At 40.9% G+C, this 26,174-nt stretch overlaps 1 protein-coding gene across 4 annotated transcripts in view; it reads right to left on the reverse strand.

Annotated features, from left to right (window-relative positions):
• The window catches only part of dennd5a (DENN/MADD domain containing 5A), a 92,152-nt gene extending 66,825 nt beyond the window's left edge, over positions 1-25,327 (reverse strand). For all 4 annotated transcript variants that reach the window (XM_084309019.1, XM_084309017.1, XM_084309018.1 and 1 more), the window contains exon 1: positions 25,082-25,327. In XM_084309019.1, the coding sequence (XP_084165145.1) occupies positions 25,082-25,181 (100 nt within the window). In that variant the 5' untranslated portion in view covers positions 25,182-25,327. The remainder of the gene's footprint in view (positions 1-25,081) is intronic.
• Positions 25,328-26,174: the final 847 nt, after the last annotated feature.

Consider the following 26,174-nt stretch of genomic DNA (forward strand, 5'->3'; position numbering starts at 1 on the left):
GTGTTTAGCATTTGAATCGGAGGGGCCTATGTGTGTGTGTGTGTGTGTGTGTGTACACTCATGTCCCTCAGCGACGCTGCCAATCCCAGCAGCATGTCAGGGGTGTAGGAAGGGGGAAGGTTATATGCTAATGAAGTCTCAAACAAGGGGTATAGTCATATAGGCATATACTGTAAATTAGCATACACCCCATTACAAAATATTATCTAATACGTATGCAAATAGTAGGAGTGGACGATTAATTCGAATTCATGATTAAACGATTAAAAAAAAAATTTAATCGATTTCGAAAGAGTCAAATTTTTTTTTTTTTTACAAAAAGTGATGTTTGGTGAAAGTTACAAATACAATTGCACTTTATTAATCCCAATAAGGAAATCCATTCTTGTTTGATGATCAAGAGGCACCTTTTATTTGTTTTAAGTGAAGTTTGGTGAAAAAGCAAGTTATTGCACTACTAATCCCATTCTTGTTTGATCAAGAGTAGCCTTTTATATATATTATTATTATTTTTTTTTAAGTGAAGATTGGTGAAAGTTAGGTTTGCACTTCAATCCCAATAGGGAAATTCATCTTGGTTTGATAATTTTTTTGTGTCAAATAAAAACAAAGCTTATTTGAATGATTTCCTTGGCGTTTCTAAAAAATCTATTAATATCGTAAATCGGATGTGGTGTGAAAAAATCTGAGATTTTATTTTTAGGCCGTATCGCCCAGCCCTAACAAATAGTTGATCAGATTTGTGTTTTACCTCTTAGCCTATATTTCACTTTTATTATCTTATTGTATTCTTTATTTCTTGGGGCGACACAGTGGTAAAGTGATAATCAGTGTTAATCAGAAGGTTTCCGGTTCGATTCCAGCTCCTCCCCGGCAGCCTTGTCAAAGTGTCCTTGAGCAAGACGCATAACCCCCTAACTGCTCCTGATGAGCAGGTCGGCACCTTGCACGGTCACCTCCGCCGTCGGTGTGAGAATGTCTTGAGTTAATGGGTGAATGTGAGGCATAAGTCGTAAAGCGCTTTGGATAAAAGCTGTTATTTAAATGCAGCCAAATTACCATTTATATGTTATTTTACTTTGCATATTCTCTTCTCCTCCCTGCTGCTCCCCCTTGGAGATGAGGAAGGTTTTTATCTTATCTCAAGATGATGAGTCAGGTTTTATCTTCCACAAAGTCACACATTCTCAATCATTTGAAAAATGTCATGTTTTCAAAAAGCAGACTTCATTTTCAGACGAAAAGAACGATAACATCCCATAACTGGCTTCACGCAGCTCCAAAAGAAATCCATTGAGAATAAAAGGCAGACAAAGACTTTTTGTTGAAGGGAGGAAGTAAACACACTGTGTTCCAGGCAATCAGCAACACCCACTGAATCACTTGACTGAGTTGCCCCCCGACCAGTGTTGAGCTGCTGTTAAAAAAGTACAATAGGGCTCTATGAAGAAACCATGGCACTCCCCTGAGCAAGAGTTGTTTCAAACGAAAATGGCCGGATGCCATTTAGCCAAATCAGCGTGGCTGTGAGTGTGACTCTTTCACCGGTTACAGCTTGCTTGGGCATGGATTGGTTGTTTCGTACTGTTACATAGCTCGCTTGGGCATGGATTGGTTGTTTAGATCTGTTACATAGCTCGCTTGGGCATGGATTGGTTGTTTAGATCCGTTACATAGCTAGCTTGAGCATGGATTGGTTAGATATGTTACATAGCTAGCTTCAAGTTTCAAGTTTCAAGTTTCTTTAATAGTTGTCATACAGAAGTACAGAATACTTTTATACAAAATGCTTCTTACTGTTACGCTCCAGAGACTGTGCAAGACAAGATAAGTATGAAATAAAATAACATAGTATAGTATGTAAATTAGAAGTAAAAAAAAAAAATTAGGTCACAGTGTTCAGTAGACATATGTACAATGTTCGATGCAGAATAGACGTAACTGAGTTACCATATAATATACAATACTATGCAGTGTACTAATATACAATACTATATAGTGCAAGGCAGAAATGGGATGAGGTGCAATTTAGGTACAATTTACAGTAGATGTACGAGTTGTAGTGCAAATCCTTTATCAATAAATATAAAGTGTGTTTGTGTGATCTAAAGTGTGGAGAGTGGGTGCTGCAGTGTGTTGTTTGTTTAAGTGAGTGTGTGCGTGTGGGTGTGTGTGCTGTGTGCATTTGATGGTTGTTGCATAGTGTTTATTGTTCGTTTAGCAGCCTGATGGCCTGGGGATAGAAGCTTCTTCTGAGTCTTTCTGTGCTCGCCTTAAGACTCCGGTATCGCTTGCCTGACCGCAGCAGTTCAAAGAGGCAGTTGTTCGGGTGGCTCGAGTCCTTAATAATTCTCTTAGCCTTCCCCCTGCACCGCTTGTTGTAAATGTTCTGGAGGGTGGGAAGCCCCCCTCCAATTGTGTGTTCGGCTGAACGTGTCACTCTTTGTAGTCTGCTACGGTCTTGTGCAGTGCTATTCCCAAACCAGGAGGTGATGTTGCCAGTCAGGATGCTCTCTATTGTACATGAGTAGAAGTTCCTAAGGATCTTCTGACTGACTTGGAACTTCCTTAGGCGCCTGAGGAAGTAGAGGCGTTGTCGTGCCTTCTTCACAACACTGTCAATGTGTGTGGTCCATGTCAAGTCCTCGGATATGTGGCCTCCGAGGTACTTGAAACTGTTCACTCTCTCAACCGGTGCCCTGTCGATGCTGAGGGGGCTGTAGTCCTTGACCCCCGACCTCCTGAAGTCCACAATCATCTCTTTTGTTTTGCTAACGTTCAGGGAGAGGCAGTTCTCCTGACACCACTGTGACAGATTTTCTACCTCTTCCAGGTAGGCCCTCTCGTCGTTGGCAGAGATCAGGCCCACCACTACTGTGTCATCAGCAAATTTGATGATTGTGTTGTTGTTCCGCTGTGCCACGCAGTCATGTGTGTACAGGGAGTAGAGGAGGGGGCTCAGAACACAGCCCTGGGGGGCCCCTATGTTGAGCGTGATGGATGAGGAGGTGCAGTTGCCTGCTCTTACCACCTGGGGTCTGCCCGTCAGGAAGTCCAAGACCCACTGGCAGAGGTCATAGTTCTAGCCCAGGTCCCTGAGCTTGGCTATGGGTTTGGAGGGGACTATGGTATTGAATGCTGAGCTGTAGTCGATGAACAGCATTCTCACATAGTTCCCCTGCCTCTTGTCCAGCTTGGGCAATGGGCATGGATTGGTTAGATATGTTACATAGCTAGCTTGGGCATGGATTGTTTAGATGTTACATAGCTCGCTTGAGCATGGATTGTTTAGATATGTTACATAGCTCGCTTGAGCATGGATTGTTTAGATATGTTACATAGCTCACTTGGGCATGGATTGTTTAGATATGTTACATAGCTAGCTGGGGCAATGGGCATGGATTGTTTAGATATGTTACATAGCTCGCTTGGGCATGGATTGTTTAACAGTTACATAGCTAGCTTGAGCATGGATTGTCTAGATATGTTATAGCTAGCTTGGATGTGGATTGGTTGTTTAAATCAGTTACATAAAGTACTAGCTATCTTGAGCATGAATTGATTGTTTAGATCGCTAGCATGGCTAACAAATGCAAATATATTGTAGTCTATCTAACCCATTATTCTGACCAGGATTAGGTTCAAAGTCTGACGTGGTCTGTGAAAATGCATCCATCTAAATGTTTTCATCATTATCTTCCTCATTCCTGTCATCAGTCAGTAGAGAAAAAGCCAAATCCTTGCATATTGGGGGGCTTTCTCACTAGCCATTCGGGGTCGAATCAGCTCCGCTCCATCCTCGCTCCGTCCTTGGGTGTGAACTTCCCCCCTCCCTCTCCCCCCTCTAGTTTGTGTACACACTGCAGTCTTGGTGCGCTCCGGGTTTTGTTTACGGTTTGCGTTTTGAGCGTGTAAGCTCCATCACACAGTGATGGAAACTGACCAATAAATAATGAAGTTATATTTGAACCTCTGTTGTCAAGCCTTGTCAATATAACCCACCCCCTTTTCTCACGAATGGAACTGGTGTCGTGGAGTCCGCTTTAAGCGTTTCCTGGGTGAGCGGCTAACGCTAGTTAGCTTAGCCTATTTATATGGGATAACTTAGCAGCTAACGTTAGCCCATTGCTCGCGTCAATTATATTGCATGTCACTGGTCTATAGAAATAAATGCATTGAACAAGAAACCAATGTATAGACATAGCAAAAAAAATTGCCAGGCCTAATGCGAGCCAGGGAAGTCTTGTGCTTGTAACGTGGCTTCATCTCGAAGTTTTCATCCACTGAGCCGTGAGGCTCAACATGCTTGTTTGGTTGAGGTCTGAACTCGCCAAATTGCCCATAAATATCGTTTTTGTGTGTATTGTCCAGTTGTTGCTGTATGTTTTTATCTGCCCAAAATTCAAGCAAGCATGAAAGCATTACAGTAAGCTTGCACACCACGCCCCCGCTCCCTTGTCGGGGACACTGGCGCGCACCCGAAACCACCTATTCCAGCAGTCCAGGTTTGGAGCGAATCAGCGTCCCCGGGGACGGGGGGGACGGGGAGTGTTCTCATCAGGGGAGCGTTCTCATCAGAGACGATCACACCCTATTTTGGTGCGATCGTGCTCCGATTCTACCCCGAATGGCTAGTGTGAAAGCCCCCTAAGTCACTGACTTCATACTGATATCACAGCTTTGAGAGAGCTTGAAACAAACAACATTCTAAGAAAGTCTGTTCATTTATTCTCTAATAAGGAAGCCCTGAAGCATGTCTGCTCATTATATGCTCATTATAATGGTTCTGGGGATGCTACGAAATCCCTCAGTAAATTGTTATTTTTTGCTTTTAGCTAGAGTTACATAATGGAACTATGAGCCATATTAGAGGGCTAAAAACTCATAAAAGAGAAGGGCCTAAATCCTGTTTTCAGATGCATCCATTCTGAGAAAATATTGGAATTGTTTACTTTTTGGCTCATTCCATCATCAGACTAGTCCATAATCCATTTCCCACAGAAAAAGGTTTTGTTATTAAAATCTGGGATGAATAGAAAGGGGCACTGTGTCCTCCCAGGGGAGTCAGAACAAGGTAAACAATTCTTAAGGCAGTAGGCTATGTTATCATAACAGAATAAACCAAGTGTCTTCAAGAGAAAGGTTGGTTCCCTGGAACACTGAGGCTAGAGAGCTACACCTGAAAAGACTGAGACTAGAGAGCTACACCTGAAAAGACTGAGACTAGAGACGAGAGCTACACCTGAAAAGACTGAGACTAGAGAGCTACACCTGAACAGACTGAGGCTAGAGAGCTACACCTGAACAGACTGAGGCTAGAGAGCTACACCTGAACAGACTGAGGCTAGAGAGCTACACCTGAACAGACTGAGGCTAGAGAGCTACACCTGAACAGACTGAGGCTAGAGAGCTACACCTGAACAGACTGAGGCTAGAGAGCTACACCTGAACAGACTGAGGCTAGAGAGCTACACCTGAACAGACTGAGGCTAGAGAGCTACACCTGAACAGACTGAGGCTAGAGAGCTACACCTGAACAGACTGAGGCTAGAGAGCTACACCTGAACAGACTGAGGCTAGAGAGCTACACCTGAACAGACTGAGGCTAGATAGCTACACCTGAACAGACTGAGGCTAGAGAGCTACACCTGAACAGACTGAGGCTAGAGAGCTACACCTGAACAGACTGAGGCTAGAGAGCTACACCTGAACAGACTGAGGCTAGAGAGCTACACCTGAACAGACTGAGGCTAGAGAGCTACACCTGAACAGACTAATACATTAACACTGCTTGAGGCTAGAGAGCTACACCTGAACAGACTGAGGCTAGATAGCTACACCTGAACAGACTGAGGCTAGAGAGCTACACCTGAACAGACACTTTCCTTTAACAACTTCCAGAATTACTTTCTCACAGCAACACATCTGGAAGAAATCACTAACATCACTGGAGTATCCAATAGATGTGGTATTTTAGATTACTATATTAATTGGTGTCATAGAGAGCAGCATATAAACCCTAAAACATGCCTTGTTTTTTGTGTCTTTTTCTTATTTTTATATATATATATATATATATATGTTTTTTGTATTTTCATAATTATATATATATATATATATATATATTATAAATTATAATTTTTCCTGTTCTCTTGTGACAACAAATGTTATTGTCTTGTTCGTTTTGTTAATTATTATTATTATTATTATTATTATTATTATTATATATTTTTTATTTTATTTACTCCATTTATTCTTTATATTATTTATTATTGTGTTCTGGTATGTCTTGTTATATGAAATTGTATTATTTTAAAGATTTGATAAAAAAAAACATGCCTTGTTTTCTTCTACAGTGACTCAAAATGCAACAAGAAATGTCTCTATGCCTCCTACTAGTACCATGTCTAGTTGACGCAGCGAGATATGGTCATATGGTGACCATATAGACCTGGGGTTTCCTTACCTTCACCATTGCTAGGTTGAGGTTCACTGTGAGGGGAAAGCACATGTGAATAATGAATATATGGGCAAGTAGTGATGCACCGATGTGAAAATTGTGGCCGATCCGATAACCGATATTAATATTGCTGTTCTGGCTGATACAGATATCGATATCTCTGTATAGAAAACACTTTTTTATGATAATCAAATAAAGAACTATTTTCCAAAACGCATTTTCTTTTTACTTTTGTAACTTATTTTCAGAAATGACTGATATTTTAAAACTATTTAAGACCAAAACATGTATAAAAAAATTATAATAAAAAAAAGATATCGGACCGATACCGATGTGTAAAAAAAACGGCCATATCGGCAGATATTATATCGGCGGTCGATAATATCATGCATCACTATGGGCAAGCCCCTAACCTGGGCTTCTAGTAAACAACAACAGATATGACAAAGGTTAGCTAACTTACTTTGTGTGTGACCACAGAGCACCTCGCTCTGTTCCTGCTCTCAAGAATCTGTGAACATGTGATGCTCACGCTTGCATGCACGGTGCACCCTCACACCACGGAAGGCATGCATACACTACATGACTTTAACTCTCTCTGCCCCGCTGGGAACGGGCCATGGCTATGTGCTGCCACGCATTAAACCAATGGGGTCGGTCACCTTGTTTGCAGGGCTATAACTATATTCTATATTATAGCTATTTGACATCGGGTATCTATCGTTCAAGATGTGAAAAAGAAATAGTTTTTCGATCCATACATTCCCGTTTTATACCGCAGTGAATATAAGTATGGTTTTAGAGCGGTTTAGGGTCATTCCTGGGAGGTTAGTAATAGCCCGATACATGTATTATATTAAATCCATTGGCATTTCGTCCCTACATGAATGCATGAAAGGGGGGGGGGGGGGGGTCGTTTCTGATTTGTCAATAACGGCATTCGTTAGGGCGATGGCTATGAATACAAGGCACAATCAAGCTGAAATTTACGTTAAATTGCTCTTACCTGTGGCTGGTGGGATTCCAAAAAGAATATTCCAATTATTTGATTGCCATCTGGTAGATAGTATGTCCATTTGGCTCATGACATAACCCACCACAGCATAATGAATCGGGGGTCCCGAAAACTATTCAATGCGATCGGGTGAAGCCCTTGATCCAGGTTACTAGAAATGTCCGCCCGGAGGAATTTCATCGACGCACAGCCCCATACACAGAGTCTCAAAGGAGGTGCAACATCAGTCGCATACCACCAGGCAGTGGTATTGGACTTTTGCGATCTCAGACTCATTCCCTATGGTAACACCAGGCTGCCTGGATGGATAACGAATGGAAATAGCGAATAAAAGAAATAACAATCAAATAACGAGTATACTCGTTGTCAGGGAATGAGTTAAAGGCCCCATGAAATCAAAATAGATGTTTGTTATTTTTATCACATAATGTCTTGCACTGATTGTCACATCTACGCCAGCATCTGTCCCACAATGACAAAAAAGTTGTAATGGTATTTTAGAGTTTGTAATTTTCTGGAAAACGCACATGATGGGGGTGTATAAAAATGTTGCATCCAATTAAATGCTTTCTAGAATGACATTTACATCACATTGTAACTAAGCTAGAGCTAGCACTCTGCCTCTTAACTAAATTTAACAAATGTTCAATGTTAGCTTATCAATAATAATAATAATAATGCAGGACCTGTTGCAGAGGTCTTTATTCGGCATGCAACGACACTCAATGTTTTAGCGGTACACACAGTGGTTAGTTTTTTAGCACACACACCGGAACACACACGCATGCATTGTCTCTTTAGAATCGCCGATGCGATTCGTCTCTGCGATTAACCCATCCCGTCGTCCTTCCCCCCCAAGGGCAGCCGGGAGCAGACAGGCGTCAACGTGAGCTGCGCCAGGGGACCAATCCAAGTGCTCCTGTCAGTCTTCGTCAAGGACGCCACAGCGTTAGCGATCTGTTGTTGTGCATGTTTTTCCATTGGGTTTATCTTATCGGGGGGGAAACCCTTGCGAGCACGGGGAGAACATGCAAACTCCACACAGAAAGGCCTGGGAGATACCCCACCTGGGTACCTGGCATCATGGAAACCTGGTCCCCAAGTGGGAATCGAACCCTGGACCTTCTTGCTGTGAGGCGACAGTGTTAACCACTACACCACCGTGCCGCTATCTTGTTACTAATGTTGCATAACGTTGCTAACGTACGTTGCCAACATTAGCTTGCTAGCTAATGGGTCAACCGTAATGCACATTCAGCGCTATTGGCTACTGTAAATGCCAATCAATATCCATGACAAGTCCCTCCCTAACTTCCTGTTTTACAGGAAATGCATAAATATGCGGAATCAAATAGAATTCTGGTAGTCATTTAATGGAGACTTTACTGTTCACACGACACAACTTACAAACGCAACACAACTAGGAATACACTGGAGGAGAGACAAGACAGGGTTTTAGTGGTTTCTCTTTTTGCTCGGAGAGAATGAGTGGTCGTCCTTTTCCAGGTCTCATTTTCTCCCCTGTCACACCCAGTGCCTGGTCTCCCTGCTTTTCTGTCATTCGCTCTCATTATTCTCCTTCCGGGAGGAATTGACAGCTTTTCAAGACAAGAGTTTCTTCATTCTGTTTGCTGTCCCTCACTAGTTCAAATCAATGTAACCACAACAGGATGGTGTCTCTCTCTTCCACGTCTTGCACTCTCATTGGCTGTAGCTCATTGTGGCTCACCAACACACAGTTCACACAAAGCGAGAGGCGACTTTCGCTGTGTGGGAAGATCAGGGCTACAATCATGTAGTCAAAACTCGGCATGAGCTACTAGTACGCGCACACATTCACTACAGTTTCAAGCACATCGAGCATGCGACTTAAGTAGCCTTCTCTGATTGGTCAGCCGGAGAAGATTCTGGTTTGCAGTATGCATTATGTAAACGTTACTTAGCGAGTCAACATTTCTAAGAAGCTTAAAATCTGATTTGTTACAAACTGCGAGAGCGAGACCCTTCAGTCCTAAATCACACTAGTTAGTACAATTCACTCCGGACTGACGGAAGCAGAACATGTTAGCGCTGGTTAGCTTCGTGCTAAACATGCTAGTGGAAGTCAATGTGGGCATGATGATGAAGCAATTTAGCTGCTAAGCAATGCTTCATGCCCCCATTGACTTCCACCGGCATGCTTAGTATGATGCTAACAACTGGTAACGTTTCATACACCAAAACACTGCACATGCTTTTTGGATGACTGCCAAAAGTTCCATTTTGTCACAAATCAGATGTGGACTGTCCCTTTTACCATCCAACAGGCCAGAGAAGAACTGTTAGTCCCTATGAGCGTCAAGAGCTCCTATAACTGGTTCTCAGGACATGGGGACATGGGGGCAATAAGAGTCTCAAGAGCCACTAAAATAGCTCCATGAGAACAGCATCTGGCTTCACTAATAGTGCAAATGCTAAATAAGGGACAAGATAGATGCATAGGAGACATTAATAGGAGTGTGTTTGTACACAGTGTTTCCCACTAATTACCTAGACTGTGGCGGGCCGCTAATTGGTCCCACCAGTTTTATAATGAATGAATTTTTGAATGAATACATTTTTTTTTATATATATATAAAGTTTGCCAATAGCGATGTATCAGTAGTATTGGCAGCGGTAGTAGTCATAATAGTAATCCAGTATATTCTTTTATTTTCCCTAGAGGGGCAGAGGTTCACCCACCACAGTCTCACAAAATCCTGTGGGAAACACTGTGTACACCAACGTGAACTTCCACGTGGAGGAGTGTTTAAGAACACTTCTGGGTTACAGGCTGATGCCGTCGCAGGCCTCAGTGCTTTAGGTCGTGATGAAGCCCTGGCAGGGGGAGGAGACGAGAGACAGGGAGAAAGACTGTCCCCCGACTTGAAGTGTCCCAAATATTTTACTGTTCAGACAGGGAGTCACTTGACATGGCTTAACCACTGAACTAGCCTATATAATAAACACTGAACTAGCCTATATAATAAACACTGAACTAGCCTATATAATAACCACTGAACTAGCCTATATAATAAACACTGAACTAGCCTATATAATAACCACTGAACTAGCCTATATAATAACCACTGAACTAGCCTATATAATAAACACTGAACTAGCCTATATAATAACCACTGAACTAGCCTATATAATAACCACTGAACTAGCCTATATAATAACCACTGAACTAGCCTATATAATAAACACTGAACTAGCCTATATAATAACCACTGAACTAGCCTATATAATAACCACTGAACTAGCCTATATAATAACCACTGAACTAGCCTATATAATAAACACTGAACTAGCCTATATAATAAGCACTGAACTAGCCTATATAATAACCACTGAACTAGCCTATATAATAACCACTGAACTAGCCTATATAATAACCACTGAACTAGCCTATATAATAACCACTGAACTAGCCTATATAATAAACACTGAACTAGCCTATATAATAACCACTGAACTAGCCTATATAATAAACACTGAACTAGCCTATATAATAACCACTGAACTAGCCTATATAATAAACACTGAACTAGCATATATAATAAACACTGAACTAGCCTATATAATAACCACTGAACTAGCCTATATAATAACCAATGAACTAGCCTATATAATAAACACTGAACTAAAGTTAGCCTATATAATAACCACTGAACTAACGTAATATGGCAATCAGTAAACTGGCAATCAGTAGCCAGAGCAGCAGAAGAGTGGACAACACCACCACGAATCCAGCTGTGGTGCTTCCGGGTTGGCCGACCGTCCTAACACAATTGGCAGTGTTAGCGGGTAGGAAACCTGGCGAGGGTGGGTCCTGGTCGTTGTAAACAGTGACTCCTACAGTTTGGTCGGGGCGCCTGCACAGCGAGGGAAGGATCTAGGAGAGGTAGTGTGACCTTCCACACGTTACACTCTCCCAGTGAGAGTCCACGCTGCCAGGTGAAAAGAAGCGGTGGGCTGGGTACACAATACAAGTATCGGAGGAAGCATGCAATAGTCTCCGCCCTCCCGGACCGACGGTAGGGGGTAGAGTGCGCAACGACCAGGAAGGGGATTGGGAATTTTCATAATGACTAACATTGGGAGGGGAGAAAAACGGAAAAAGAAGGGGGAAAAAGATCATTAAAAAAAAATAGTGGACAAGAAGGTGCTGAGACACTCTTGATGGAGGATGACAACAGGTCACAGCAGCTTAAGACAACTTAAGCGTTACAGTCTAGCTCTAGCAACAGTCTTACAGCACGGATTCCATGAGGGCCAGAAAGTCTTGTGCCGGAGGCCCTTCCATAGCATCTAGTATACAGTGGTACTAGGGGGAAACTAGGGCTGGGCAACTAATCGGAAAAAAAATAGTCCTATGCAATCTCATTTCTAAATTATGACGATTTTCTTTTTCTTAAAAGAAATATATATATTAAATTATTATATATATATTTTTAACTTTTTACTCTACTTTTTTTAAATGATGACGATTCTGACTAGAGATATTTTGTATGTTACAAGGCCAAGGGACTTACGTTTAAGTCAAGCACTTTCATATATGTTATGTTGTCTGTTTAAGAAAGAGTGCAATAAATTATTTTATTGAAAAAATAAGAATCGTGTGAGAGAATCGTGATCTCAATTCTTAGAGAGAAAAATCTTGATTCACATTTTAGCAAGAATCGCCCAGCCCTAGGGGAAACACTTCCATAGCATCTAGTATACAGTAGTACTAGGAGGAAACACATCCATTGATTGATTGATTGAAAAGTTTATTAACAGATTGCAGAATGGGTACAGTACAGTACAGCTCAATACATACAATTGTTAAGAGGATGCAGACCTGAGAAAGACTTTCGTCTTGTTTCCATCAGGGTCCTCCATTTTCAATTCATCACATTTTTTCTCTTAAAAACTAGAAACGCCAAGGAAATCATTCAAATAAGCTTGGTTTTTATTTGACACAAAAGAATGATCAAACCAAGATGAATTTCCCTATTGGGATTGAAGTGCAAACCTAACTTTCACCAATCTTCACTTAAAAAAAATAGCATCTAGTATACAGTAGTACTAGGAGGAAACACATCCATAGCATCTACCGTAGTATACAGTAGTATTAGGAGGAAACACATCCATAGCATCTAGTATACAGTAGTACTAGGAGGAAACACATCCATAGCATCTAGTATACAGTAGTACTAGGAGGAAACACATCCATAGCATCTAGTATACAGTAGTACTAGGAGGAAACACATCCATAGCATCTAGTATACAGTAGTACTAGGAGGAAACACTATAGCATCTAGTATACAGTAGTACTAGGAGGAAACACATCCATAGCATCTAGTATACAGTAGTACTAGGGGGAAACACTTTCATAGCATCTAGTATACAGTAGTACTAGGGGGAAACACTTTCACAGAACAAACATTCCTTTAGTGTCACTGTCTTGGCTGAGAGAGAACAGCCCTGAAGCGCTGTGAAAGCACTCTTAAAACTGAACGATGCTGCTCTGTTGCTCACTCCAGTGCTAAATGCAAGCCATGCCAAAAGGTGCAGCTCAACACAAACAGCACAATAAAGAATTATAATCAAGAGATGCGCAAAGTGTCCCATCGATTACAACGTGTCCATGTCCGTCCCTATCCTCACCAAGGCATCTACAGGGTGTAGCGAGGAGGTCTCAATGACACATCACCCGCAGGTCCGATCGGCAGAGGCCAGGGAACGAGGAGAACTGAAGTTAGGCGACTCGCCAATTGAAAGGAAATTCCTTCAGCTCCTTCTGCGCACTGAGAGGCCGGGCGTCAGATTCCTCTAGCTGTAACAGATGTCTAATGACAGGTTGCCATAAACTGAGCAGCAGTCAACTTCAGCAGCAGTGCTCCCTGCATAGTGTATGGAAGGAAGGGCCCTACATGTATTTGTGCACCGATTTAGGAACTTCCACAAATACTAGGCTATTTCGGCAGACTTTGCACAAAAATAGGTTTTAGATGAGGCCAAAATCACATTAAGGTTATCACATTAAGGTTCATCACATTCACACTAAACGTTCCTGTCTTCCCTTCGTGTAACTTCAGCCTAAGGCTTTGAGATAAGAACAAATTCAAAACTCTCCCAAGCCACTGCCATCTTGTGTATAAGGGTGATTCGGAATTTTCCCTTGTGTCTAGAGTAGGGCTGGGCGATATGGCCTAAAAATAAAATCTCAGATTTGTTCACACCACATCCGATTTACATCAATTTTTTTCTCTTAAAAACTAGAAACGCCAAGGAAATCATTCAAATAAGCTTGGTTTTTATTTGACACAAAAGAATGATCAAACCAAGATGAATTTCCCTATTGGGATTGAAGTGCAAACCTAACTTTCACCAATCTTCACTTAAAAAAAATATATAATATATATATATATATATATATATATATATATATATATATATATATATTAGAGCTGGGCCGTTAACGGCGTTAACGTGCTGCGTTATCGCGAGACTAGTATCGCGCGATAATATAATTGACGCCGTTAATCTTTTTCTCAACGTTGGGTCTGTATTGTCCTTAAATACTTGCCGTAGTTCCCAGCTGTGGTACCAGGAAGTGATTGCACTACCGGAGCTGTAGTCAGAATAATGTGTTAAACTAAAGTAGTGGTCCGGTAATCATTGTTATACAGGTGAGGTTAAGAAGTCCTCAGGATATAACACAATTCGGCGATGAGGACGTCTGAATCTGCGCAATGCAAGAAAGAAGAAGTCCGTTGCAAGCTTTGTTTACATTATTAACGTTAGCGAGTTAGCATGTTAGCTCACGTTGATACGGGCGGCACTGGGAAACATCTACAAGAGGAGGAAATCCACTTTACACACTAAAGGAAGGATCGACTGGACTATCGTGAGTGTTTACAACAGAAATGGCTTGGGTTATTGGAAATATTGGACCGTTTGATGACAATGTAGCCCCTTTCGTGACTGTGATGCACGGAGTGAATCCACAGTCACTTGCTCCTCAATAGGAAACCAACCTAGATTTACCATGAAGGACTGGTTCTGGCTGAACCGTTCGTTATACAAGAATCACAGAGACGTTTCAAAGGTGCTCACAGTTGCACGAGGGTTTCGGACAGAGATACGGGATGGTTTGAAAGCTCTGCGTTGCTAATAAACATTTTAAATAATTTTTATAAACTGTTCAAAACGGCATTATTTCCGCCGTTGGGTGATCACAGTGCATGCGCACCATCCCGTATCTCTGTTCGAAACCCTCGTGCAACTGTGAGTAGTACCTTTGTAATTTCTCTGCGATACTTGTATAACGAACGGTTCGGCCAGAACCAGTCCTTCATGGTAAATCTAGGTTGGTTTCCTATTGAGGAGCAAGTGACTGTGGATTCACTCAGTGCATCACAGTCACGAAAGAGGCTAATGACAATGTGGAGCAAATAAATGAAAATGGGGGACCCTGATGTAAACAAGACAAACGTCTTTCTCTGGTCTGCATCCCCTTAACAATTGTATGTATTGAGCCGTACTGTATTTGTACCCATTCTGCAATCTGTTAAATAACGTTTTCATTCATTCATTCATACAACTGTTACACTGAGCTTGCACTGAATTTGTTGAGAAACCTGCTTCTGCAGCAGTCTGTGTGTGAGCAACCAGTCAGCAGCATTGTGAATTTAGAGATTCAGTAAAAGACACATTGAGAGACAGGTTTGTGTGTGGATTAAGAAATGAAGGTTCACAGAAGAAACTACTGACAGAGAGTGATTTGACACTGGAGAGAGCTGTCAATATCAGTGTAACAATGTTAATGGCATCAAAGGAAGGGCACAGAAAATTACGATAAATCTGGTTTTAAAAGAAACACTGGAAATTACAAAAAGAAGAGACATGTTCATGCTGTTGAACAAGGAGATAGAACAGCTAGTGACTCCTCAGATGAAGAGGAGAGGATAAATCTCCTCCTCTGGTCATTATTTGGGTAGAACACACCTATTTTGAACGCCTTTGGCAGATTTTTTTTTTTTTTTAGCCATTTTAATCTAGATTAATTCCAGGATTGCAGGTAGATTAATCTAGATGAAAAAAATGTATCTATGCCCAGCTCTAATATATATATAATGTTACTCTTGATCAAACAAAGATGAATGTCCCTATTGGGATTAATAATGCAATAACTTGCTTTTTCACCAAACTTCACTTAGAACAAATAAAAGGTGCCTCTTGATCATCAAACAAGAATGAATTTAATAAAGTGCAGATCTAACTTTCACCAAACATCACTTTGTCAAATAAAAGGTGACTCTTAAAATCGATTTTCATTTTTTTAAATCGTCCTAAATCATGAATTCGAATTAATCGCCCAGCCCTAGTCTAGAGGGTGATGTTTAATGTTGTCGAGCACAAACAGAGATCTCAATACCCTTTAAAGTTTAGTGTAGAGTAGTATAGTGTAGTCTAGTGTAGTGTCCTGTACTGTAGTGTACAGTAGTGTAGTATATTGTAGTTTACTGTACTGTAGTTTAGTGTAGAGTAAAGTAGTATAGTGTACTGTAGTTTAGTGTGGTGTAGTTTAGTGTGTGTAGTGTAGTGTACAGTAGTGTAGTATATTGTAGTTTATTGTACTGTAGTTTAGTGTAGAGTAAAGTAGTATAGTGTACTGTAGTTTAGTGTGGTGTACAGTAGTGTACTGTAGTGTACTGTAGTTTAGTGTACAGTAGTATAGTGTACTGTAATGTAGTGTAGTCTACAGTAGTATAGTGTACAGTAGTGTAGTGTATTGTAGTTTAGTATAGTGTACAGTAGTATAGTGTACTGTAGTTTAGTGTACAGTAGTGTAGTGTACTGTAGTGTACTGTAGTTTAGTGTAGTGTACAGTAGTTTAGTGTACAGTAGTGTAGAGTAGTATAGTGTACTGTAGTGTACTGTAGTGTAGTGCAGTGATTCCCAACCTGGGGTCCGCGGACCCCCTGGGGGTCCGCCAGGGGGCGCAGGGGGTCCGCCAGACCACAGATGATTTGAGGTCTTTTTTTTAATTATTTTTCTTTCAGAGAAATATTTAATTAGCATATTTTTATCATCAGAAGCATGAATAGTCTCTCCACTACAATAAAAAATAAAGATAAATAAATAAACATCTAGACATGATTTTTGAACGTTAACAGTAGGCTACCGGGTAGCCGCTAAAACGCGAATCAGTTGACTGTATCACTTTCCGTAGCTAGCCTAGCACGCTAGTTAACTTTCTCGGCTCGTCTGCAGTCAGCCGCCAGAGGCGAAAATGTGTGACAAACGAAAAGGAGATGACGGCAGCTCATCTGCAAAAAAAGTTAGGACCTACAGCAATCGCGAAAATTACATCACCATGGGCTTCACTGAGGGACCAGACAAACGACCCGAGTGTGTGATTTGTGGAGAAAAGTTGGCAAACTCAAGCCTGAAGCCCAGCAAGCTGAAGAGACATCAGGCGTCTAAGCACCCAGAAACCGTTGGGAAGGATCCGGACTTTTTTCGGAGGAAAGAACAGTCTCTCAAGGCGAACAAGCCCGTTGATGTTAGAGTAGCGTGGAGCAGGGGTGGCAGTGATTTACAGAAGGCTACCGAAGCCTCCTTTGAGTGTTCGCTTTTAATTGCAAAAGCAAAGAAACCGCACAATATTGGCGAGCAGCTCATCAAACCAGCCTGCATCAAAATGGTTTAGAAACTGTGCGGCCCACAGGTGGCGGATAAACTAAAATCAGTACCACTCTCGAACAATGTAGTGAAAGACCGAATTGATAAGATGTCAAGTGATTGCGAGCAGCAGCTGTCAGAAAAGCTTAGAAAGGGTCCATTTGCCATATAACTTGATGCAACTACAACTGTCGCAGACGAGGCTGTGCTCATCGTTTATGTGCAGTATATCGAAAATGAGGTGTCTGAAGCAGGACACCTTACTACCACCACTCGAGGTGAGGATATTTTTACTGCAGTGGATTCTTACTTCATTCAACATAAATGCAAACCGTTCACCATTAGGGCCTGATTTGAGAGGATGAATACAGGATTTGAATATTGGCCAACATTTTGAAATACATATGGTGCAAGATGAGATTTGTTGATTGAAGGCACAAGTCAAAGAAGCATAGTGGGTCTAATTATGATGCATATGCCTGTGTATAAGCAGTTTGTTATTATTAGGAGGGGGGTCCAGGAATTTCATCAGAGATGTTTGGGGGTCCCTGGGGGAAAAAAGGTTGGGAACCCCTGGTGTAGTGTACAGTAGTATAGTGTACTGTAGTGTACTGTAGTTTAGTGTACAGTAGTGTCGTGTACAGTAGTGTAGTGTACTGTAGTGTAGTGTACAGTAGTATAGTGTACTGTAGTGTACTGTAGTTTAGTGTACAGTAGTGTCGTGTACAGTAGTGTAGTGTACTGTAGTGTACTGAAGTTTAGTGTACAGTAGTGTACTGTACTGTAGTTTAGTGTAGAGTACAGTAGTGTAGTATAGTGTAGTGTACAGTAGTATAGTGTACTGTAGTTTAGTGTACAGTAGAGTGTAGTGTAGTGTACAGTAGTGTCAGCTAAATGACTAAATGTAAAATGTAGTGTACTGTAGTTTAGTGTAGTGTACAGTAGTGTACTGTACTGTAGTGTACAGTAGTATAGTGTACTGTAGTTTAGTGTACAGTAGAGTGTAGTGTACAGTAGTGTACTGTAGTGTACACTAGTGTACTGTACTGTAGTCCTTTGGATCAGAGCTCGAGACCCGTCCCTCCCATTAGTATATCATGTTATATTAGTATCACTGCTCAGACAAAGAGCACACATTCTAACCCCTAGATCAGTGGTATGATTAACTGGAAAAAATCGCATTCTTGATTCATAGACCTATGCGATCTAATTTCTAAATGATGACGATTAAAAATATTTAAAAGTACTTAAAAAAAAGATTTTTTTTACTTTTTTAAATGATGACGAAAAATAAGAATTGTGTGAGAGAATCGTGATCTCAATTCTTAGAGAAAAATCGTGATTCACATTTAAGCAAGAATCGGGCAGCCCTAATCAGTGGTGCTCAGCCTCGCTGCCTCCAATGCCCCCATCGTCCAAGGAAGTGCAATTTATTTATTATTATCACCATAAAAAGCATAAAAGTTATTCAAAATAAATCTATGTTTGCTGTAGTAGTAGTCGTCAAATATTTACTCCTTTACTTCCCCTTTCCTATTCATCTGGCATCTACATGAAGTGTGTTATTTATATAGTTGAATAATGACTTGTGTCTATGTTTTGTAGGGCTGTCTTAAATACTTCGAAGCTTCGTTCGATGGCACAAGCTTCGAACATTAAAAAGAAAATCGAAGTTAAAAAAAAATCAAAAATCAAAAAAAAAATGTTCAATTTTTTTTTTTACTTCGATTTGTGTGTGTGTGTGTGTGTGTGTGTGTGTGTGTGTGTGTGTGTGTGTGTGTGTGAGAACTACCCATCCCAGTTAGGACAGCCGAATGCCGTCCAATCTTTCGCCGTCGACTAAAGCCTCACTTCTTCAACCATTATCTGAAATGATTAAAAAAAAAGAAAAAAAAATCTAACCGTGACTAACCTTACTGTCATGCACTTTTCCTAATAAACTAACCTACACTGTAACACACAACACTTTGATAAACATTGTTACTCAGCTGATAGAGTTGTACCCTTCTTGCTGTCTTGTCATACAGAACTTGTAAGTCGCTTTGGATAAAAGCGACTGCCCAAATTATATCATCACTATTGCCTGTTTGAAGGATATCATCCTCAAATACATATACACCTACCGGTACATGCCTTGTAGAATTCCACACATAAGAAAGAAAGATACTGGGATGAATAAACAAAATAGGAAATAAAATTTAGATAAGGTGCTACTGAGATGTTTTGGTGAGTTCTTTGTTTTTTTGTGGAAGTTGCCCTTCTTAAAAATGCATGAACATTCACTGATAATTGGTCTGTAGTGGAGTCAGTACAAGGTCTACATTGCCGGACCATGTAGAATACGGACCTTGTAGACGGACATAATTCTGTGCATAGTTTAGTCTACACAGGCCATATTTCAAATAATCAAAATCTTACTTCATTCATCTTAAACATTCTTGATTTGGGGGATTGGTAGTTCCCATGAAATCTGAAGTTGTTCAAACGACAACAGCGATCCACCTTGAATTAAATCACACAGCCGAGTGAAACCTTGTTGGCTCAGTCACGAAAGGGGCTACTTAATTAATTAATCCAACCCACTTTATTTATAGAGCACATTTAAAAACAACAACGTTTATGAAAGTGCTGTACAAGTCCCACAACATAAGATAAAAAATTTAAAAAAAAAAAAAAAAAAAATCGAAGCTTCGGATTAAAATCGAAGCTCGGCCCCGAAGCTTCGATTGCCAAAAAAAGCTTCGAAGGTCAGCCCTAATGTTTTGTGATTGAAGCATTCTGTAAATATTTTTTTTTTAAGTGTAATAATGTCCCCTCCTCTCAATGCCCCCCTGGCAGCTGCCCTGGCCCCCTTTCCTGGCCCCGGCCCCCCTGTGCCACTGCCCTAGATTACCTCTCAGCCAATGGCATCGTCAATCCAAAGAAAGACTGTTCATTGTCTGCATGAAAGCAGGGGAAAAAAGCTAAAGTTTCATCTCCAATCAAGGGTGGAACTACGAAAGTCATTTTGGCATCTTTTGAATCAAAGCACAGATTAGAGACTGTGGAACAATGTGTGCAGCTCTTTGGCCATGTTGACTCTATTTTCAGCACCTGCCTCTAAGCCAGGATGGTCCGTCACTTCATTAATACAGACAAAGACTCTGAATTATAGCCTCTCTTAACATGATCTTAATAAATAACAAAGATTTAGAAGGGTTTCTTCAGGGTTATATAATATATATATATATATATATATCGGGCGGCTATGCTGGGTTCGAGCCCAGCTCTCGGCGTTGCTACCAGCTTGGCTGGTCGTTCATACTAATACAATTGGCAGTATTAGGGGGTGGGAAGCTGGTGGGTGGGGATCGGACGTTGTGGACAGCGACTCCTACAGGTCGGTTGGTGCGCCTGCGCAGTAGAATCAGGAAGCGACGAGGGCAGCGTGTCCCTCCCACGCAGACCCTCGCCGCTGAGAGATCGCATTGTGCAGGTGAAAAGATGCGACGGCTGCCTCCTCAAGTACCGGAGGGGACACGTGATGCAAGGCTTCGTCCACATTGCAGCCGGCTTGTGGGAGGCATGGCCTAACAGCGTTCGAGACAGGGGAGGGTAGAATTGGACGATACGAAATTGGGGACGGGAGAAAAATAGAAAAATGGGGAGAAAAAGTGGATAAAAAAAATATAATATATATATATCCACATCCGTCTGTACATACCTACCTGCATATAATCTTTTTTACAGTATGATTTACTACTACCATAGTGTCTTTATAACTTTATAACTAATTTGTGTATTAATAATTATATTAATACTAGGGCTGTCAGTTTATTGCGTTAATTAGATTAATTAATTACACAGCAAATTATCGCGTTATGAAAATGTACTCAAAATTAATTTACAAAAAATAAAAAATACATTTCTTTTTTTAAAGGGGAACTATCTTATAAATGGCCTTTTTGAGTGTTTAGTATTGTTTCCTAGCTATGTGAACTTATATTAATATGATCTATGTCTCAAAATTCTCATATTGGCGCATTCTTCCAATTCTCCTCTCACAATATTCACCCTCACTGAACTGAGTCATTTGAAAATTTGTGATGTCAGAAAGACACCGCTGCATGTTAATGTTGAGATACAAGATGAGCTGCACACAGTGGCTGGACCTGGACCTGGAGCCCAGGCTCAAAACGGCTCGAGATCTTGAGGTAGAAAAATGCTGTTTTTGAGGACTTGATTAGAAATACAAAACAATGAATAAAAAAATATATATATATTACAGAGGTGTTCCATAGACTCACAGGAATTGTGTAAAAGTGCCTAAATAGTGAAAGAAATTGTAAAATAGTTCCCCTTTAATGTCATTCATTCCATAAGAACGTAGAATACACATTTACAGACCTTTTTTTTTTAATATAGTCCATTTGCATGTTCTTGGTATCCGATTCTAGGGACATCTATGGATCTCAGGGAATGTATTCCCAGTGTCAGAAATACTGTGTCTGTTACTAGGCTTGAGTAAATTGTAATGAACCAAATGAGAATATCAATTAAATTATGTTTATCTTTGACTGTGAATAACACCATGCTAAAATTGACTAGACCTGAAAAATCTAAGCAAATGAATAAATGGAAGATGATTAAACAGAAGGTTTTGTAGATACAGTACTGAATTCTGCCATCCGGACACATGCCATTTGAAATATGATTATAGAATATCAGGCCTAAAATGGTTATGCGATTAAAATGAGATTAATTAATTACAAATCCTGTAATTAATTAGATAAAAAAATTAATCGCCTGACAGCACTAATTAATACTACAACTCTGTGCATAGCCTACATCTGATTAGCACTATTACTCAGTAGTACTAATTTATACATCTTAATCACCAGCTTAATCACCTGTACATTGTATATTACTATTGCACATTTGCACTTTGGATGCCAAACTTATTTTCGCTGTACTGCATTTGTGCTATATAATCACAATACATTTGAATTTAATCTAATATATATATATACACAATCTCTATTCTACTTCTACATTTGCATGGGAGACGTGTCTCGCTTGTGCGTTGTTATCTTAAGATGTTTTTACTCAGCTTCCTCCAACATGAAAGAGAAAGCCAGCCTCATAATGAGAAGCAGAAGCTCAGAAAAATGAGACTTGCTAGTTTTGTGGTCTGCAACAACCACATATGAGCTCTTGGTAAGAGCTGACCTATTTCCTCCATCTAACCCTACCAGCAGAACAATACTCAACTCTATACATTTCATACAACTGCAGCATGTGGACATGTTTTGCATAATTGCATCACTATAATAATAATAATAATAATAATAATAATAATAATAATAATAATAATAATAATAATAATAATAACCCTTTCACTGCGACAATACAGAAGGTTAACCCTTTCATTGCAACACGACAAAGGGTTAACCCTTTCACTACCAAAGTGTTAAAATAATGTAAATAGCTCCTACCTCCTCAAAAACCTCCAAAAAGTTTCCAATGTATATTTTTTATAGTAAATCTGATAGTACTGGAATATGTAATATAAATCATATTTGAAGGCACATAGAAACGAGCCAACTAACTAGTCGAATCATTAGCACCTGCAATAAACCTTCAGCTAACATTCAACCAACCTCCACAATAATGACGACTGAAACATTGCCCACTAGGCAACGCACCACTTCCGGGTTACATCAGGTCAGGTGGCATGGATGTGACGTCGGACTCAAAATAGCTCACAAAAGAGCTCGAACAATCAACTATTATAATTGTACAAAAGATTTTACATCTTATGCGTGGAGTGGGCTCACCAGAAAATGTTATTCTAATTTGTTGTGAAGCCACAGTAAAATGTCAAATACCATTATGTTATGTATGTAATAGCAAATAGACTAACATTTCTTTGGGAAGAGTGTATACAGGTCTATGATGGGCTGTCCTGTAAGATGAAGGTGTAGGCTAATGTACTTTGACCGGAAGACCCGCTTGACACGGATATGACAACTAGTAGGGCTGCTCGATTATGTCAAAAATCATAATCACAATTATGTTGATTGATATTGAAATCACGATTATTACTCATTGATTATTACTCAACACAATTACTCATTGATTTGAGAACATCATATGACGACGACTGAATTTGTTTTACCCTTCTTCTCGACGAAAGGCTGCCTTTCTGTCATCTTCTACAAGTAACCAAAGACGTTTTAAAATAACTAGAGGGGGGGCGTGCAACGATGTGAAGGAAGGGCGTGCTGCATTTACAACACAAGACAAAAACGACAGCAATGTGGCACAATAGTTTTATCTCGATTTATCTTGTTTTCATGATCGTGGGAAGACTAAATCCTAATTGAAAATGGAAACTGGATTAATCGCCCAGCCCTAACAACTAGTACATAATGTTAATTACAAACAGAGGGAAATCAACCAATATGGATGTGACATTAAAGCTGGTGTCCCCAGTACCCAATTCACAATAGCTTTACCAACCAATTCTGTGAACTGATCAAATATCTTCACATCAGACATTTTCTTCTACTTTAAATGGAAGCAACCTGACAACAGGTTTATTGAATTGTCTGTTCTGAGCCCTCATCTACCCCAACGATGAACAATGGCGCTGGCCAGGATGAAGATGAATGATCAGAGACCGATATTAATATAGGTATCACTTCTTCACATATCTCTTATGGTAAATGCAAAAAGATAGCCACAGGTACCTGGGGTTAAAATGCTGATGATAGCCCAACCCAGCCCAATCCACTGGTAGGCATCAAATACAATTCGAGGCTTGGGAACGAATGGGCTATTCCACAATTACATCAGCACTTTTAGGCTAGGCCATGGAATTCAATGAAACACACTGCATTTGAAGTAGCCCACATAATATAGTAATGATATCGCTTATAGCGTGGTATATTACATAGCCTATCTATAGTAGTGTAGCCTAGGATATACAATTGCGTTTCTACCTACAAAAGGATTTAGTACATTTTCAACCCTTAGTATTATCCTGACCTAACACATATAAATATCCCATGCCAATATATACAAATATCAGCCAACTACCGTTATCTTTAACATAATGTCGAGTCCTGACTAGCTCCTATAGAGGCCATAATAATCACCAGTCTCTCTGCAAGGTCTCTGAATTAAAACACTCATGAAACCACACGTCAATGTCTGGGTCATGATACGCAGGATGAATAATTTTGTAATAAGCATCTAGTAACACAATGTAAAGCAAATGTATGAAGAATCGCACCTATTTTCAAACACATCTTCTAAAATTACCAATAATAATATGTTGGGCCTTGGTTTGGATACATTAATAACATCAACCCAGTGGACCGTGATCCCTCATCATTATTAGACATAAAAAAACAAATCGGGGGGAATAGCAGCAATAGCAAAACGGTTAACCCTTTCACACTGCGACAACAATACACAGGTTAACACCTTTCACTGCCACACTACCAAATGGTTAACCCTTTCACTGCGACAATACACACATTAGGTTAACCCTTTCACTACCACACTACCAAATGGTTAACCCTTTCACTGCGACAACAAACAGAAGGTTAACCCTTTCACTGCCACACTACCAAATGGTTAACCCTTTCACTGCGACAACACACAGAAGGTTAACCCTTTCACTAACACACTACCAAATGGTTAACCCTTTCACTGCGACAATACACAGAAGGTTAACCCTTTCACTGCCACACGACAGAAGGTTAACCCTTTACTATCACACAACAACCGACGGTAAAGGGTTAAGCTTCTGTTATAAGGGTTAATAATAAACAAAACGCTGAAGGATAATAATAATAACAAGCTACGGGGCTGCTAACCTACAATAATGTCGACATTGTCCAACAGCAACACTGTCTACTCACCGGACAGCTCGTCTGGTTCCAGCCCGCTGTCCGTGTCGAGTCCGCAGATCACAAAATAATCTGCAAAGCGACACGAGTTGGAGCTGAAGCCGGTGGTCATGTTGAGACTGCTCCGGTGGCACCCTGCTGGTCCTTGCTGCGCTCTCGAACCTGTGCATATTATTTATTACGGGGTGATGGCAACGTGATTCCGCTCCTCGGCCATCCTGGGTGGAGGAGTGTGTTGTTGTTAGTTAGAGCTCGCTGCTGCAAAACCAGAGGCTCAGTATGGCTGGCTGGCTGGCTGGCAGTCGAAATCTTCTTCTTCTTCTTCTTTGGAGTTAATGGCGGGTCGCAACCACAGAAAGGCGCATACCGCCACCTACTGGACAAACCGGCAACTGGAGCGGATAAGGCAAGAACCCATAGATATATATATCTATGCAAGAACCAACCAATAGGGTCCAGCTGCAGCGCCGGAGAAACCTCTCACTGGGCAAGCCTGTGGCAGCCACAGAGAGGCGCGCGCTGATGTACGTCTGGCGTAAAGTACGGGCGTTTCTCGAGGGGACGTCACTCTACATTGGGCCTAGCCCCTCCCCCTTGTCCAAGCTTGGTTCAGACGTGCGGTTGGAGAGAGGGTCGCAGCCTATAATCCTCATTTCATTGGATTATAGTGGACTTTTATTATTAGCTCTACAACGGAAGATGCCAAAAGGGATTTTCTTGGAGCTACAGCTGTAGTCTGAAGTAATTTTTTATACATTGGAAGCAAGCTATTATAATTATTCATCCAAATAACTGACAATGGTGCTTATAAATGCAGAGTGCCCTATTGAGGGTTGTGACTATGTAGCTGAGCATGCAGCGGCGGCGGTGGTGGCGGCCATGTTAAGTGTACATGCCACTATACATGTCGCAGCGCCCCCCTGGGTGCCGGGCGCAAATGCTAAAATGGAGAAGCTAAAGCGTCCCTCCATAGCACTGGCCGGAACGGGCGAGGCCTGGTCATACTTTGTAACCCGCTGGGGTGAGTACAAAACAGGCACCAAGCTGGTCGGGCCCGACATAGTTTCACAGCTACTGGAGTGCTGCAAGGAGGATCTGAGGAAGT

This window comes from Notolepis coatsorum (genome assembly GCF_963971535.1).
Source record: "Notolepis coatsorum genome assembly, chromosome: 2".
NCBI classification, from domain to species: domain Eukaryota; kingdom Metazoa; phylum Chordata; class Actinopteri; order Aulopiformes; family Paralepididae; genus Notolepis; species Notolepis coatsorum.